This window comes from Mercenaria mercenaria, chromosome 18 (assembly GCF_021730395.1).
Source record: "Mercenaria mercenaria strain notata chromosome 18, MADL_Memer_1, whole genome shotgun sequence".
NCBI classification, from domain to species: Eukaryota; Metazoa; Mollusca; class Bivalvia; order Venerida; family Veneridae; genus Mercenaria; species Mercenaria mercenaria.
In genome coordinates this window covers 50,036,565-50,056,038 of record NC_069378.1, presented here as the reverse complement: position 1 = coordinate 50,056,038, position 19,474 = coordinate 50,036,565, and the positions used below count along the sequence as shown (strand labels likewise).

Genomic DNA, 19,474 nt, shown 5'->3' with positions numbered 1-19,474 from the left:
TAATAGGTTTGACAGTATGTATACAAAATGAGCTGTTATTATGGCATATAAATTCAGCATTATTCAAATTAACAGGATTGGGACTGCTACTAGAATATTTTTAGAAATTAAGTTTTTTTTTTAAATGGAACTGTTCATTCTCTTAAAAGTGACCGGACTTAATTTTGATATAATTTCTTGTCCTTTTTTGGATCATGTAGAGCATTTAATGTAAATTTATAAGAATTCTGCATGTGTCAAGAGCTGTGAGAGGGTGTTTCTCATTTCATTACCTCTCGTGAACAGACTCGGTTAAACCGAGCATTCTACTGTTTTGATTGGTTGAGTTGTACACTTACAAGGGGGTCTTCTTTTATGAGCTTTATTGTTGATTATAAGTGGCAGCCTTAATTCCTGAATAAAAAAGTCGAAAATCTGCCTCAGTTTCTTAGAGGCAGCATAATTCAATTTGTTATGGCCTGAAATTATACATGAATAAACTTGTTATGGCCTGAAGTTATACATGAATAAACTTGTTGTGGCCTGAAGTTATACATAAATAAACTTGTTATGGCCTGAAATTATACATGAATAAACTTGTTGTGGCCTGAAGTTATACATGAATAAACTTGTTGTGGCCTGAAGTTATACATAAATAAACTTGTTATGGCCTGAAGTTATACATAAATAAACTTGGTATGTCCTAGAATTATGTACATGTATACTGTTAATGACGTAGGTATGAAAATATGTTTGTTGCAAGATTGTTTTTACTGTTGTTTTTGTTAAGAAAAAATTGTTTATTGCATGATAGCAGGGACATTGCTTGATTTTACTTCATAGCTAGACCTCTAGTTTTGAATAGAAATTTTATGGATTAAAGAAAGGTAGATCTATAAAAAAGTGATTATTTCACTGTAACAACCTGTCAATAAAGTTCACACACAGGAATCCAAAAAGCTTTTAATTTTAGGTTGTCTTTATTAACTGGTTAAAAAAGATATTGTCTTTAGGGTCAGACGGCCTCTGTTCACAGCTAGTCTGCAGAAGAGCCAAGATCTGATAGTATTTTCTCATTTTACAAGAAAAGGACATTTTAACTCTTTCACAGAAAAAAAATTGCTACATTTTCTGGTAAAATGGATTAAAAGAAATATTTCTTTTTCAAATGTGAAAATAAAATGTACTTTTGCTTATTAGAGTTTATATCTCTTTCACATAGGAAAACACAACCACCATAAATATTCACAGTAAAGATGAATTGAAAAGTGCTTGCCAGAATCAATTCTAGAGAGTTATCCATTATGTTATAAATGCAGATTTGTTTGTTTTATAAATCCTGTTGTCCCAACTTGACATGAAAAGCAAAATTTTATATAGTTTATATCTTGCTTTCAGCTCACCTGAACCAAAGATTCAGGGTGAGCTGTTGGTATAGGTTGATGGTATGGCTTCCGTCATCAGTTACACACAGTTTTCTTTAAACAACTTCTTTCAAAGAATTGCCAAATGGATTTTGACCAAAGTCGGTTGGAAGCTTTCTTGCATGGATCTCTAAGGTTTGTTCTGATGTTTCCACTTTGCTGCCAGGACTTCGAACTTAAGTTGGTTTTAATAAGGAGTGTAAACACCATCAAAAAATGTGTTCTTGTGAACCATTCGTTGAATATAATTTACAAAACCTTGATTATAATAAACTTGCTTTCACCTCGAGTGTTTTTCATTTGAAGCTAAAGGACCTGTCATGATAATTGGCAGTTTCATTTAATCAGTTATTCTGCTATGCCATTGCAGCATGCGTTCATCAGTTATATAGTTCCTGCAAGCAAAGACTTCCAGAAACCACCAGGGAAGCAGAAAAAAACATAGTTAGAATATGGAATTAAACTGAAATTGCTATTTGTCATTTGTAGGTAAATACCATAACTGTTTGATAACTTTGTCATTTAGGTGAGCAATTTAGAGCTGCGCTAGGCTCTCTTGTTCATTAATTTTTGATACATTGTAAATAGACATGTTTCTAGTTTTGAAACACATTATTTTGTATAATCAAAAGATGTGCTACTTCTGTTCTTGTGATATCAATATAAATCTATTATACTGTGTGTGATTTAACCATGACTTGTTGAAGAGGTATTCAAAATATGCTATTAATATTGAAATAAAATATTTGAACTATGTACATCATTGTGTTATTAATCATGAAATTACTAAGTTTTCAAATGTTGATCGAAGCCTGTCAGTGTGTTAAGTAACCCAGATGTGTGGGAAGGCTACTTTCGAAAGTTAGACAGCTTGCTCATGTTCTCATTTAAAATTATGCTCTTCAAGGTAGGAGATCCATTATGTCTGTCAGCAAGTAACATAATTTCTGTGTGCAGGTGTGCAGTTAAGACCTTCTCAGTTTTTGTTTGAAAATTACGCAGAAAGTGTTTGGCCAGAAAATCTCTTGGAAATTTGATAATGGGCACACTTACTCAAATCACACCAGAGTTGAGGCAATTCAAAGAGCTATAAAAAATATTATTTTATACTTCCTTGGGCAGTTGGCTTTATAATGAAATATCAGGCTCAAATAATTGAGCCACAGTGACACCATGAGAAAACCAACATTGTGGCTTTGCGCAGCCTGGTCAGGATCCATGCTGTTCGCTTTCAAGCCTATTGCAATTAGAGAAACTGTTAGCGAACAGCATAGATCCTGACCAGACTGCACGGATGCGCAGGCCACAGTCGCAAAGTCACTATGTTGGTTTTCTCATGGCGCGGCTCATACGAACTTTTGTTCGCCTAAATTTTCAGAGTCAACAGAGGGTAAATTTCTTTAGCAATCTTCATCAAACTTGGTATTTTTACACCTGTTCATAAGAAATCATAGAGGTATAATGAAGAAAGTTTGCTAAGAGGTATTGCATCTATCAAAAGTAGTATTTAGAGTGCAAACTAAAAGTATGCCTATATTCATCAACACTAGAGTTCTGCTTGGGAGTTTGTTGAAAAAAGCGATAAAACCCGTGCTTAAGATCACCTCCAATTAAATACCACTTCCAGATAAAGACCTCCTCCGGATAAAGACCACCTCCAAATAAAGACCTCCTCCAGATAAAGACCACCTCGAACTCCAGATAAAGACCTCCTCCAGATAAAGACCGCCTCCAGATAAAGACCACCTCAAAGTAAATACCACTACTGTAAAACCTGTTGATAAAAGTCACCATGTCCTCCCGATTATCCATAACCCTTATTATGCTGGATACGACTGATTATGCATTTGTGCACAGTGTAGATCATGATCAGCCTGCGCATCAGTGCAATCTTTCAAGATCTGCATGGTGCGCAATTCAGTCCGTATCTGTTTGGTAAGCACTCCGAGCTCCTTTAACAGTTACATTTGAACGTTTGAGATATGAACGACACAAATTCGGACGGACAGACAAGGGCAATTCTAAGTGACCCCGACCTCCCCAAAAAATTGGAAGAGATGGGGCACAAAAATGACCATAGAGCAAATAATTACAAAAAAGATACAGGATACGAAGGGTACTAAGATGCGTTTTTGCATCATCTTTTTTTACCAAGGCTTACAGCAAGTGGTAACACCCTTTACCTAAAAGTTTTCCTGAATGGCACATACCTACCTAATGTTAATTGGCATGATAATTTTGTATTTATTTGAAGGCTCTATGCAGAGAAAATGCATAATTGTAGTTTCAAGTATACTTTATAATGATAGAACTCTGAATATGTTTGTTCAGCTCATTGAGAACTCCAAGTCGGTGTGTTTTATTCTTAATCCACAACATACAGCATTTTATAACTGTACGAAAATGACCTCTGAAACTGTCGTATAGTGCTAAATTTATAGTATACTTCTCTGCAAGTTTGGTCAACATTCGTCAAAATGCAGGGACAAATGGATTCAATGACTCGTGAGAATGTATCCCGATGCTGGCTGGACGCGACATATCGATAACATTTACAAATATGAACCCACTGTCGACTCGATGTCATTCATCGTGTTCATTTAATACAATATGTAAAAAGCTCCTTTGGAAGCATAGATTACAACCAAGCAGAAGTCTGAGTCTGTTCATGAGAGGTAATGAAATGTGCAACACCTCTCACAGCCCCTAGCACTATTGAATGGACTCCATGATCCCAAATGAACAAACAATATAACAACACATTTATCCAAAACCAATATCAAGACAAAACCATAAAGAAATAAATAAAAAATATATAGGACTATATATATAACACCAATATCCGCTCCTATAGCTATGATATTGCTTAAGGGTTCGGTACTCCTGTCATGGGTCTCTGACTAGCATCCACCAACTTTCCACCACTGATTACCATAAAATTTCCTTCCTTCCTCACTCAGTTGTATTGTGAAAAGAAAAAGCTGTCTGGACATAATGTTACCATCCCCGATTTCGATGCTTTCAAAATGGCGTGGCAACCATCAACTATTAGACTAGAAACCTTTTAACACGCTAACATGCACTTATCTTCGTTTTTTTCCACATCTATATTTACGATTTACAGATGTATATGATACTCGAAAACAGGTGTTAGTTTACAATGGTCAGGCGCACTGTTAAAAGCAGTTAGGTTTAAAAGAAAAAGAATATTATACAAACCCAATTCATTTTAGGCGAAAATTAATTTATCTCAAAAGTCCATAAACTTATCGGCATATTTTTTTTCAAGATTTTCTTATAAAGTACAGATTATTGTAAAGAACGTAGTAAACCATTGCAACGCTTTTGAAATATTTGTCTTCTTTCTTCTCGCAGTTTTACCAATATTTTACTCTTTTTTTTATTTTCCACTACTTTATCATTTTTCAGTGTAATTCTATGCCAAACTTGGTGGAAATGAACATGTTGAAAACTTTAAAGAATTTAGACATGGAGAGATTATATATGAGAAGAGAGAAGACATTTAGGCTGAGGCTAGACTGAATATATATTGGAAGAGCACTCCAGTATGTGATGGTCCTCGGGAAGAAAGAATTTGAGTGATACTGGCTGTGTGGCTTAAGTAAGAGAAAATTTAGACCCTGTGTTTGGACGGTTTTACACTGGATCTTATGTAAAAAGATAAAGTTTTGAATTCATTGATGTTCTAGAGATTGTCATTAGAGTTCTTGCAGCAATTCTGTTTCGATACTAGTAAAATCGTAGTTGTCACAGACATATATCTAGCATTTTCAGGTAGGGTGTTTCTGCAAGGGGTGCCAGACGATAGATCAATATTCTAACGGAGACTTATACATGTATATGTGTTATAAGCTGTTTCTTCGTAATGAGTTATTTGACTTTGTTGTTATACTGTTTATATGCATAATGCTGGGTCTAATTTCTAGTAGATCATTTGCGATGGTATACCAGAACATCTTGCTGAGTCAGTTGGTTTTAGTTAAGTATTGTACTATGGAAAATGCAAATGAAAAAAATTGGATGTTTTCTTTCGGGTCATCCTTAGCATCTCGCATTTTAGTCAGGATTTAACTCCGTATAGGCTATTTAAATTTTGTGTGATTATGACCCTTTTCTGTAAAAAAATAAAATAAAATAAAATAAAATAAAATAGATAATCAGAACCAGAAAAGAATATACGAGAGAAAGGATTTAAATTTTTTTTAAAATTGTTTAGTGTGAAGCCAGACTTTTCATGTTTATCTGGTTTAAAATTCCATGACCCAATCTGTTCCCAAAGATTGCAAAAAGCAGAGCTCGTTTTGTAACAGTTCAGCGTCTTTCTGACGGTAAGGCAGAAAATTGTCGTCGGTAAGCAGACTGTATGTTTTACTGTTTCGTGTAGATCATTTATACAAGTCATGCAAGAAAAAAAAACGATGGCCAAACACAGAGCACAGTGGCTGGAAGATGACAGTCAATCGCTGCTCTTTGAGAGCGCTTGCTATTTCTAGAACTTCATATGAATTATTAATATGATAAACTTTTGCTGGACACAATACCCTTCCAGAATTCTTTTCAATCGTAGCAAAAAAATCTACAGACCAGTCTCGCTGGCATCAGTAACATGCAATATACTTGGAACACATTATGCCTAGTAACGCCATGAAGCATCTCCTTGCCAACCAGATCCTTTGCGATATTCAACATGGCCTCCGCAAGGACAGTTAGTGACAATATAACCGTCAAAGGAGTAGCTAGCAAGATGCGCTCGGGTAGAGACCAAGTGGATGTGATTTTACTCGATTTTGCCAATGCGTTTGATAAAATAGAAAAAGTGGAAACTCCACAGGTCGCTCAACATGGCAAAAAACGAAAATATTGCAGGCTCGTTTCCATTGGTGGTTTAGTCATGGACGGTAGCGGAAATGGATACTATCGTTCACGCCCTCTAGCTCCGGGTTGAGCAGAACTCAACATTTACACATGCTACAAGTACAAAGAAAAAAAGACACCCGCAGATGTGTTCATACGGCGGTGCACATCGAATCTTCAATGATATCTTCAAAGTCGGCCATCAGCGCATTTGCGTTACTGTTTGAAATAGTTATAACATCTTATAATATATACATGTAGTATTATCAACTGTCTGGTATGCTGCATTGTTGTCTGTACACTGAGAATTGTCTTTACACTGGTTCATTATGTGTATCAGCTATGCCATCCCCCATATAGGGGGGGGGGGGTATTTTTTTTTTATAAATATAGACTTCTATGGTCTTATTGATAGAATTTCAGACTCCTGTGAACTGACCGATTGTGCAGAGCATCACGTAGATTTGGATGTAGACGATGATAATATAAAATTGTATTCGTCAACTCAAATTTAACTGGGTCAACTGTCATGGCGGAACGGAGTTTATTTATTGTCATTTTATTCGTTTTACTGTCAATTTCGCTTCAAAATGGTAAGTTTAAGGCATCTTAGTTATCAAATTCTAATGAGAATTGTTATTTACTTTATTTTGTGTGGTGTTTTCTCACAGAGTGTGTACGTCTGTGTGAAAAACTCCGGTTGAAAAAATTGAACCAGTTTTTCGACTTTGTTTTGTTCAGTAGACTAACTGGCACCAAATAAAATACCGACCTAGAATATGAGTGACAGGCTTTTGAATGCTGGAAATAAGATAATAGCCTTGTAGAAATTTGTAGCATTGTGTTTTTTGCTCAGCCTCCAACCAGTAGTTCAAATTTATTCTCTGTTTTTTACACGTTTCTGAAGTTTTGGCAGTGGCCATGATTCATGTGTTTCATGGTGCAGCAACATGACCCTTTTGAAGCACCACGTTGCTGCCTTTCAAACTGCTTCTTTGTGTCACATGCCTTTCCGTTAGGCTTGTGTATGTATCTTGACAAATGCCCTTTCATATCCAACCAGGATAGCGGATGACTGCGGGGCATGTTCCATGTATTGAATTGTCAGTTAGCGGCTTTATTCAACCGGATGACATGTAGGTGTGTCAACTGTGAATATTGCACATGCCTTGCGATACTTTGATTGGCCATTATTAAAAACTGATACAAATATACAATCAGTAACTGTTTTATGGTACTTTTATTGGAAACAAGTGTGTAAGATTGGTTGTTTTTAGCACCTCAGCAGTAGAGTTACCAGTTGCCTGTATGGAAAAGATGATTGAAGACGGTCATTTAAAAGTGACAAATGACCTAACAATGCAAATTTCAATGCTAAAGAACATCAGTCCTAGAAATGTTAATTAATCGACTTAAATCTTACTGACGACGAAGAACGATGGGTTTAATTAGCAATATATAGGTACAACTATTACTATAGATTTGAATAACTGCCTGCCCTTTTTGAGTTCAGATTAGAATGTCTAAAAAGATACATTTAATTCTAAAGAAATAATCTCCTAGTCTTACTTTATAAAGCATTTATCAAAGTTAATAACAACTTCTTTATTTATATCAAAGAACTATAAAATACACAGAATGGCAACTTGGGATAATCCCGCGTCATCTCGTGTTAGCGTGTTATCTTATTTCAAAGCGTTTGCCGACTTGATCAATCATAATCAAATCAACAGACGCTTACTCAAGAATAAAACTGGTGGTAGGCCCGGCACGTAATACACCAATTTGAGTCCTTTTTCAAACGAAAACTGTTGATGTCTCAGACTTTCAATCATAAATTCATTCCTTCCCCGTGTAGAAAATACTAATAACATTAAAAATGCACCATTATCATGATAAACAAATGATCCGAAAGTAACCTTATTTCAAAGCGTTAGCTGACTTGATCAATCACGATCGATAGACGCTTACAACGAGATCTCATTCAGCTGTCACGGGATGTTGGCGAGATTTGCTCTATATGCCTTTCAAGTTGCCGATCTGTTTATTTTATAGCTCTTTGTTTATATTATAACCTTTTTTAAACAAAATAACATATATCTTCTTAAAATTTAGTTTCTTTAAAGAATTGATTGGTTTTAGTCTACAACTGCATTGAAAATGTATTAAGTCAAATCTTTGCATTTGTTTATTATTTTTCAATTTTTTTTTTGCAGTTGATTAAAAGTTGTTGCATATCAATTTATACTCAAGATGATCAGCTGATATCTATCTGTCTTTGACAAATGCAATCCGACACTTCAAGAGGGTAACAGAATAAGAATATTTGAAAGTGGCATTTAAGAAAACTTCAGTCTTGGAAAGCTCATTCACAAAAGAGGCACTGTGATATCTAATTTAAAGAGTAAATTATAAGTACTAAAACGCATGTACATTTACTTACCATGAGATACTCAACTCATAGATTATTAGTACATGTATCACCTTTGTACACAATGGTAAAAAGAAAACTCTTAATGAAAACAAAGCCATCCTTATATAAGAATTACAAGAGAATGTACAAGTTATCTAAATTACATTCTCGTGAGAGTCGAAACATCGGTTATTTTCAGTAAATAAACGTTAAAACCATCCTGTGTTTTTTGTTTGTTGCACTTTTCTCTTTTATGTAGTAAATTACATTTAAATTACATTTCAGTGAAACTATACAGCTAAATAAATAATATGAAAGATTTCAGATGCAATGTGAAAATAGTATGAAAAATGACACTGGTAAAGCATGCTTGGACAAAATGCACCCTTAACAGTGTCCTTTTTCTGTAGAAGCACCAAGCCCCTTCTTGAGTCTGCAGGAAATGCTACTACTCTAAACCTATTATCTTGTCACTACCACTTCACACACACCCACCCTGCATAAATTTCTATAAATTGAATGTGCTGAAAGGTAAATATCTGTTCTTGCAATCTATAGGTGTTACATGATTTTTTTTTGTGTGAAATATAATTAAAGGAATAGCCTATGTACATTTAGCCAATGAATTTCTGTGTATGAATTTTTTTTAAAGATTATTCTAAAGAAGACTTAAATCAGAAGGTAAGCCCGGCAAAATATTTTCTTTTTGAGGCTATTTTTGTGTAGAAATAACACTTGAAATAGGCTTTAAGGCTAGACAATAAATATATTTGATTTGGTACATTTGATGTATTAAACAGGCCAACCTGAACAACAGCTTATGAACTAGACAAGTCCTCCAGGGTTTTGTCGTCATCAGGTAAACAACTACAGTCAAACTCGCGTTATACAAACTCATCCGGACATGGGAAATGTGTTCGTAACAAACGAAAATCGTATTAATGAATGTATGACTTACTGGAAAATTTGTCCGAGGAAGTTGGGCAGTATCATCAGTGAATAGATTCCGTTATATGGAAGTACATGCAGTTAATAGTTTTGAACTTATTAAGTTAATTTATTCAGATAACATAGAAATTACTCAACAAAAGTCATACTTAAACATGTAAAACTGTATGCATTTAAATTGCAATGTGCGGTCGAGGTCCAAAGCGCCAAATTATATCCACCGCCAACATTATTTCTATTATGAAGCTTGTACTATATAATTTTGTAAGACAGGACCTACCTGTATCCACTGTGGCACAGTAGAAGGTCAATAATGAGTTTAAAATTATTTACAACTCTTTAAATCTTGACCTGTCAGTTAATTTAATTGTTTTATATTGACATGATACACAAAGGACCGAGTATTTGTTTTTGAATAAGTGTGAACTAGTCAACATATTACCATGTGGTAATTAGACATTTGAGTATACTATTAGTTTTACTTTGATTTAAATTTAAATATCAGCACTGTACAGTTCAAACTACTAAATAGTCAATCGTAACAAGGGCGAAATGGCCGCAAACTTCTAAAATTAACTGGTATTAAAAGATGGAAAATTATAACATTAAAGCTAATTGGGACTTTCAAAATGTGTTCGTATCTACCGATTATTGGTATGAAGCGAGCTCACTATTACCGAAATAATTTTACAAGGGAAATAGAAGGACTCGGCCGAGGAATCCGGACTTTGTTCGTTTTATCCGAAAATCTGTATCAAGCGTGTTCGTATTAAGGTAGTTCTGCACGTTTTGATGGAAATTTTTTCTACAATGTAGAATTTGATTAAACTCCAATTTTTCAAAACTTCAGAATATACCTAGAAAATTCGGCAAATATAAAAGATAGGGTCGTGTGCTTGATTTTTTGCTAGGCTGGTTTGAAAAATTTGGACCTCGCGCAATATTTCATAACGGGAGTTTATGGGAAAATCATAATTTTCATAACATTTTCGCGAACTGAGTTTTGTGTTCACTGTACAATCTACAATGTAGATTTTGATGAAACTTCTCACAGCTGTACATAAACACATGGCCCATAATTTGGTGAAATAAAATGTATAGGTCCGTGTGTTTATTTTTGGGATATTTTACCATGATTAAACATGTTAAAGGGAACCGGGCATTTCACATGAATTTAAAGACATTATTTTGATTTTTTAACGTGCCATATGTTTAAATATCATATTTTGACTTTAGAAATGTAGCAAAAGTGCCATTATAACAAAATTTATTTACAGGTTTCGATTAATTCATAAACTGATTTTCATTTTCATATGCCGAATCAAGGCTTTATTCTACGTTTCCGGATAAATAACGTTACGCCATCACTTCCGGTTTTTCAAACGTGCAGAACTAACGTGGACTCGACTAATTATTTCATTATTGCATATTTTGTTTGTTTTTGTGCCATATTTATTAATTCAGTAGATATGAATATCTAGCAGTTTAATTCTGGTGAAAATAATAAAAAATATCTTGAATAATTGAATATTTAATTTTAAAACCTTTAGCCAGCTGGTAGCAAGTGCTTACCGGTATGCCTTTGATTAACCTGCACATCCCTGTAGCAATTTAGCAGGGTAAAAGTCAATGATGATTGTTTATTATTCAGAATAGAGTCATACTGATGGATGATATCCTTCTAAGCTTAAATTTTACAGGGAATAATATAATATTCTTTGTGTTTACTATCATGGTATTTAAAAAGGTTAAATTTTTTTGTTAAAATTCATTTATTATAGACTTATGTCTCCCTAGTTCTCTAGCACATGCCAAAATATAGAAGGTATAGCACCGAGACTCGCATCCCAATGTTGGAGGAGATTGCGGCTCAAATTAAAGATTCATGTCTTGTGGTCAGACGGTGTTGCCACTTGATCACTGTGTCTATTCTTTTCATTGAAAAGTGTTGAAAAAATCTTGTCAACAGCCTGAACAGGGAAAGGGAGGACACTCTTGCAAAAATGGCTGACATGGAGTGCATTGTAGCACATGCTAAAAAGTAAAAAATAAAAAAAAGTATGAGGGAGGGGTGGAGGGGAGGGTCAGTTTTCTCTTACATAAATAATACACCAAATAAGGTAATAAAATACATGTATATTTCATTTTGCTATCCCACTATCCTGTTAATCAGTACAATCCTTTTCTCACCTTAACACCAGTTTTAACACATTTAGCGTTTACTGTTTGCAGATTTTCTCGCCTGTATCCACTTTTTGTCTGTAGTCCAATATTTTTACAAAGGATTATATTTTAAGCAAAATCCGGGGGTAATGCTTTATACCGGATTAGTAGTTTCAGGTTATTTATTTCCATATTTATGGCTGATTAAGCAAAGTTAGAGTAGTCATTTGACTTTTAAAGTTTGTCACTGACCTGGCATAAAACTAATACAGCGTTGGCCACAGATGTTCCGCAGCTTTTGTTCGTATGTAATTCACAGTTTTATACATTGTATTGCGAAGTTGTGACTTTATAAACCCCCTCAAAAAAATTCAGGTAAAGCCGCCTTTAAGCCAGTATTGTAAGGTGTGATTGGTATGAATATAGACAAAAGATATGGAGCAAAAGCTCTTAAAAAATGGGAATTGATTAAAATTTTGATCTTTAAGAAATGACAGCAGTATGGCCCCAGTTGTGCTAAGAATATTGATTAGAATGTTTTTAGGTCCAGTTCTTTCTTATCTGCAAAACTCTAAAATCACACAAAAGAATTATTTGAAATATCACACACAGTTTACTAAGGTTTCTGTTCAATATAAGATACAATATGTCAAAATATCTACCATCTTGAGCTTGTTACAGAATGTGGGGTTGGTATAAATTTAATATTTTTGTATAAAATCTAGACTTAGATTTTTAATCACTAAATTTTCTTTTTGCTTTGTTATTTTTACGTTATTAGAAATTGTAATAAAACTGTGTACATTTACAATATGCAACTACAAACAGCTCTCATCAAAATTTAATAAGGAAAATGAAGTTATTTTATAGTTTATCTGTTATCATGTGACCATTGAAGACAATCATGAGCAATATGTTTGTGTCTGCGTACGGGTTATTCTTCACTCTCTGACTTGTCACAATTTGTGTGTGGAAGTTGTCTACTGCTAGAGAACTACTTTCTAAGAACTACATTATGTACTTCATGAGAACTACTTTTCGTGTTTAGAAATGAAATCATATTTTATATAAACTTTCTGTAGTAACATCACTCACATTTGCTTGATCATGGAAATACTGTAAATTATTTTTCACAAATCATTGCAGCAAAAGAGTCCTCACAAAAACTCTATTTTGAATGACTTTTATGGGAAGATCCATTGCCTATATGAAGATTAAACATTGAATGTTTTATTAAAGATTCTTTTTTTGGACATACTAGTACTGAACATACGAAATTTTAGAATAACTGATATTACATTTGGTACTCCTTATCATGCTGGACACAGTTGATTCTTCCTATGCGACTAGTGTAGATCTGTGCAGTCTGATCAAGGTCTTCACTAGCGTCATTTATATGACTGAAAAGTTGTTGAAAAAGACGTTAAACCCGAACACACACACAAGCTCTGCATTGTTTGCCGTTCAGTTAGTATCTTTGTGGTAAGCACCCCTTTTAACAGTCAATGGCACTGTCCAAATTGAAAGATGGACTTGTTCATTATAGAAGTTTAGCATGGTAAGGGTTATATATGAGCCAGCTCAGTCACTGAGATAACTATATAGTTTTAGCAAATTGTTATAGTTGTACAGTAAAGTTATTTGGTATTTTTACGAGTAGAAACCTTTTTTTATTGTTCTGTGTAATAAGTCTTAAAACAAATTGATGTATTATAGATTTGAAGTACCCACTTAAACACCTGCCAGGTGGACGTGTTAACCAGTTCATACTGTCGAGTTTTATACTAAATAATACATACTTCATATAAACTTGTACTGTCTATCAGAGTTTAAGTGCAGTTTAAAGTTCTTGTATCCAGGCCTAAGAGTTATTTATAAGCACTATTTTTTTAAGAATGATGCTTGTTGGGTTTATATTTCGAATTTATTCACTTTTAAGAAGGCTTAAAGCTTACATGAATCGTGTTTTAGTCTCCTACCTTAGAAAAAACATTACTATTTTTCATTTAAACAATGATGCTTATTAATTTCAGTTCATACATGTACATACTATCGTGGGGGACTTATTTTTGTGTATTTCATGGTAGCGTAAATCCACAAAATCGAATCAGAGGAATAAGCAAATTTTCCATTGATTCAATCTTAATTTGAAGTCGAACAAATTTATCTCCACAATATAGTCCATCTTGCCTAAAACTACCTAATATTGTGCCCATAGAATTAGATTATTTTATGTCGGTGATGGTATACATTTTAGGCCTATTAACAATTAAGGCTTAAAGGAATCGTGTTCAGTCTCCTTTCTCAGAATACCTGTGCATTGATAGATTGTGTCCTCAGTCCTTCATATTGCCAAACACCCTGCTAATATTGACAGTCATGTTATTTCTTTTCAGTTTGTAAAAGTGGCAGTGCTCTGTTGCTCTTAGAGAAACGACAACCTGTTGCTCATGTCTATTAGTGAACCAACCTCTAATAGCCATCCTGTATAAGTTAGGCTTAAATTTTGTCAATGTCTTTACTGTATTTCTATCTGAGGCCAGCCTACTGTATTCTACTAAGGCCAGCCTACTGTATGCTGTCTGAGGCCAGCCTACTGTATTCTGCTAAGGCCAGCCTACTGTATTCTGTCTGAGGCCAGCCTACTGTATTCTAGACTGATTAAGAATCCAAAAGCACAGGTTGAATGACAGCAATTTTATAACGTGCGTCATATACAAAACGTACTTGTATAAAATGACGCCAAGTACAAGCAAATAGAATCTTCTGTCTGACATTTGAACATAAGGATTCTTATACATATCATTAAGAGTATGGAGATATTGAATATTATATACACTGAGATAAAAAAACAAAAACAGTCATACAAACAGAAGAGAGAATATTTTTTTTGCGTTTTAGGGAGTAAAATATTAACTGAAAGTCATTTTAAATGCAAAGCTAGACTGGTCCTCAGGTGTATTGAATCCTCCTTCACAAAATAAGTGGACTAAAATCTGAGAAGCAGTCAGCATTATGAAAACAGTTCTTTAAAGTGTTATCAATACCAGCTTATTCAATATATTTGTTCCTTGCGTTAGAAAAAACTAAACAGGAATTAAATGAAACCACTTAAAACATTTTGAAATTAGACATAATTAACTCAAAGGAAGGTACTTGTACGGAGAAGTTTATTGTCAAACAAGACTTCCATTGATCAAATTTGTTTCAGAAAACCTCTTGAAAATGTGGCAAAACCATGAGAAACTGACGGCTTCTATAGATTCCCTTTCTTGAGCAAATAGTATAACTTCTAATATTTGTTTGCTACTGTATGCATTAGGACTTTTGAATTTAAAGAAAAAAGTTACACTACAGCTGCCTTCTGTAAAGTTTACTGACACAGAAAAAATGTGTTACAGCATCGTTCAGTCTGTGTTTTTGCAAACTCTTCAAAGTCTTCATATAGCAGAAACATGAACTTTTGATCTTGTTATTTAATAGCTTTGACAGTTAGTTAGTAAATGTTTAGGTAATCTTTCAAACACTAAATGATACTCATTTTAACACGCTTCAGTCATTGCCTTGAGTCAAGTCTCTGGATTGCTTTTTCCTTCCATAGCTGGGGCCCAAAAAGTTTTGAAAATAAAAAATATATCATGAATTAAAAGTGACTTTTGATACTAACATTTTTGCAAGTTTGGGCTGTTTAACGTTTCCACGTATAGACTACTCGTGTTTGCATCTCCATGTCTATGTTCAAGATCTGTATTATATAACTCTCATCACTTACTCACCTCTGTGTTTAAATTCTAGAACTTTTCTTCCTTTTTAGCTCATCTGATTTTTTGAACTCCATCCTGCTTTTTGCAAGAATAATGGCCCCTTTTAGACTTAGAAAATATCAGATTTCTAGTTTTATGTTTAGGTCAACTTTTCTCCTAAACTATTAAAGATATTGCTTTGAAACTTGCAACACTTGTTCACCATCAAAAGCTGACTCTGTACAGCAAGAAACAAGTGTCGATAAAGTATTTAGTCATTCAGACACTACCGTGCGTCAGAAAAATTGGACACTTGAAAAAGCATTGCTGTATTTATTTGAAACACCTTTTACTTTCTTTTCACCTTTCGTTTACTTTGAACGGATTAACTTCTCTAGCATGCATAGAAAATCCGCTAACAAAGCGTTAAAAGTTTACTTTAAACGATATTTTTTCTTCAATTTATGGCATAATGTGATTTTTTCTTGTATTCATAGAACATCTGCGTATTTTGGCATGATATCATATCATTGATGACTTTCCCAATAAGAAGTTTGTGATTTAATCAGAGGTGTAACTTAAACACACAATTTAGACAACAGTATCAGATGTGGTTAGATCAAAATCAAGTTTTTTTCCGGGATTCATTTTTCTGCATGTATCTGGAATACAGGACTTTGTATATTTTTATTATAAACAGTGCAATAGGTGTTATGGAAACATAATGAATTTAGATAAATACATCTACTGGTTAAATAAAATTGGCTGCTGTGTATTACTCAAAGAGGGAAAACCCTTTTCCTAAAACTAGTTTCTGTAACTTAAAAAAAAAGGAAAGGTAGATTCAGTTTTATGGATTGTTTTAACAACATACATTTAATATAATATTGTTTAGTCATAGTGAATGAAGAAGAAGAAGATTATATTGCTTGAAATTGAAAGTGCAAGTGAAGATAGAATTTAAAAAAAATATTAAAGTGTGAATATTCATAATTGTAATGGGAAGGAGACGGGCATTTCAGTTGTACACACGTAGAAAAGGTAATTATTGTGTGTTTTTTTTTTTACAAAAATTAATTTATTTTAGATTACGTACGATGACTGATATTCAGTATAAAGTGTTAAAAAATCTATTTTGTGAGTTTGATGAAAATCGTAAAAAAAGTTTTTGTTTTTTTGGAAGGACATTACTATGTAGTCTACCATATAAAATGTAATTCTATGTATCAAATAAGTATAATATATATAAAATGACTTATTAAATAAGAATTGTTTCAGGCTTTATATATTTGTACTTGAACAGGAAAAATGTAACATTAATTTTGTGAGATATAGAAAATGTGTCTCAATTAAAAATGTGTCTTAATCAAACAAAAACAATAAAGCTAATTTTTTAAAAAGCAAAAAAATATTAGTACCATTAGGAGCCAAAAAAGGGCAAAAAATGGTAAGAGAAGCATTTGTAGAAAACCTGCCACAGTGACCTGTAACATCTGTGTTACAGAAACAGTCCATTCAAGTGTAAAATATTAGGAAAGTTTGTTAAGAATACTGCAACTCTTTAACATAATCTGAGATTGTAATGTTTTTAAAACAATTCACTTTTCTTACATCACCTGTGTGCTGCTAATTAGTGGTAACAGCTAACATATTGTTCATTATTTTCAATCCTAACTGGCTCCTCAGTATTAACAGATGTCTTCCTCTTGTGCGTCTGTTTATACAGAGGTACATCTAAGGACAAGGAATATGGAAATCTGTTTGTTGCAGTGAGGTTGTCGACTAGGGAATGGTTAATTTACTAGAAATTTGCTTAAGTTGGAAAGAAAGAAATTGGCCTGTGCAGTTTGTAACCTTATATAAATATAATAGAAAAAAAACTACTAACCAAATATATGATACAGAAATTTTTCATTATTTTATTTTGTGTGGTTGAAGGTGTTCAGATTCTTTATATTTTATTTTGCTTTTGATGTAGTCAAGATATTGTTATATATCTTATATTTTGTTGAAACTCATGATAAATTGAGATTGTTAGGGTTGAAATAATGTTGCAAGTTTAGCATATTTTTATCTGCCAGAACAACAGCAATATTTGGCAAATGCAATGACCGGCAACAATTTAGACGTCTTTTTTGAGTCATTAGGCAGACAGGAGAATTATTTACAAATTAGGAAACCACAGTAAAGCTGTCAGGTCAGACTGGATACAGAATGTTCAAAGAAGTGTATGATGGGAAATTGATTATACAGATGTGGTTTTCAAATTTTTAATAAATGATTCAAATACCGTAATTATAATATTTAGCTTTGAGTCTTGTTAACTTTCTTTAATAAATATTTTTTTTTTTTTCAAATTCTAATTCTATTATAATGGCTTCATGTACGTCTTAAATTTTTCCTTTTCGATACAGTCTTTGAAATTTCGTACTTGTTCTGGCAGAAAATGACGCGACAAAACTATGTGGCACTACAACACTTTAATCTAGCAGTTTAACTTGGCCTTGCTGGTTTTCAATAATTGTAAACAAGTTTAATGACAGTTTAAGAGTGAAATTTCTTGTATAAAAGATACAGTATTAAGAATTCCAAAGATGCATTAAATTACTTTGGAAAAATAAATGCGAAAAATGAGTGTGAAATGTTTAGCTTGTATTTCTGTTACTTTAAGCCCTGGCATATAGTGTTACCCCTGTCCGTGTGTGTATGTGTTTGTGTGTGCGTTTGTGTGTTCAGGAAAAGGTGGTGTTCGTGTCTGGGCCATAACTTTGACATGCATGGTCCGATTTCAGAATAATTTCACACAAATGATAAGCATGGATAGACGATATTTCGTGCGCAATAACCAGGAACTTAGCCAATTTTCACTACAAATATACATGTACTGATAATGTGACAGTGTGACAGCTCTTGTTATTTACTTCCCTTTAAGGATAGTTTAATTATTTACCTCCCTTTAAGGGTAATATTTATTGTTACCTCCCTTTAAGGTAAGTTTTGTTACAACTAGTATTTATTGTTACCTCCCTTTAAGGTTAGTATTTATTGTTACCTCCCTTTAAGGTTAGTATGTGTTATTAACCTCCCTTTAAGTATGGTATTTATTATTAACCTCTCTATTAAGGACAGTATTTATTGTTACCTCCCTTTAAGAATAGTAATTATTGTTACCTCCCTTTTATGGTTAGTATTTGTTATTAACCTCCCTTTAAGGTTAGTATAATCCAGTAAAATATATTTCCACTCCAGCTGTTTGCATATTTTGAAAAAGAGGGGGAGGAATATGTGCTTTTGCAGAAATAACCAAGCCTCTAGTTTGTTTGAATATCAAAGTTGAGAAAGAGTATATTTTATTTATTATCAGTATTCTATTTTTTTTTTATTTTTTTTTTTTATATCAGATGGTGTTAACATTTTCCTTCTATAAAGGTGCATACTAAGTGTACATCACAGTAAACAGCTAACAACATTATAATTTTTAAACTGCTTTGTACTTGGAAATAAAATTTTCTCGTGTAGTTTGGCCTTTCTTTTTTTTTTTGTGCTTACGTGTGTGTATTTTTTTCTGTTCACATGACTGTTATTTTTAAAACTAACTTGAAAATTTGTCATTGGCTTGTTTATGATAATACCTTTGTTTTTGGAAAATTTAGAAACTGTAAGTACATTCTGTAAACATTTCTTACCAAAAATTGTGTTATTTTGGTTGAATTTCATTTCATTTAATGACTTAAAGCTACTCTTCCACAGTTTAAAAAAAAAAATAAAAAATCAACATGTTCATTTCCACCAAGTTTGGCATAGAATGTGTCAATGACATTGAAAAATAATACAATAATATATAATAATGTATAGTGGGTGAAAATAAAAGTTACATATTGATAAAAATGCAAGAAGAATGTAATATTCTGCTTTATTATAGAAGTGTT

At 33.2% G+C, this 19,474-nt stretch overlaps 1 protein-coding gene across 1 annotated transcript in view; it reads left to right on the top strand.

The window, feature by feature from the left end:
• Window positions 1-6,742: 6,742 nt before the first annotated feature.
• Window positions 6,743-19,474, top strand: part of LOC123537857 (activin receptor type-1-like) — a 42,029-nt gene continuing 29,297 nt past the window's right edge. The window contains exon 1 of the mRNA XM_045321731.2: window positions 6,743-6,871. Coding sequence (XP_045177666.2) covers window positions 6,808-6,871 — 64 coding nt within the window. The 5' untranslated portion in view covers window positions 6,743-6,807. The remainder of the gene's footprint in view (window positions 6,872-19,474) is intronic.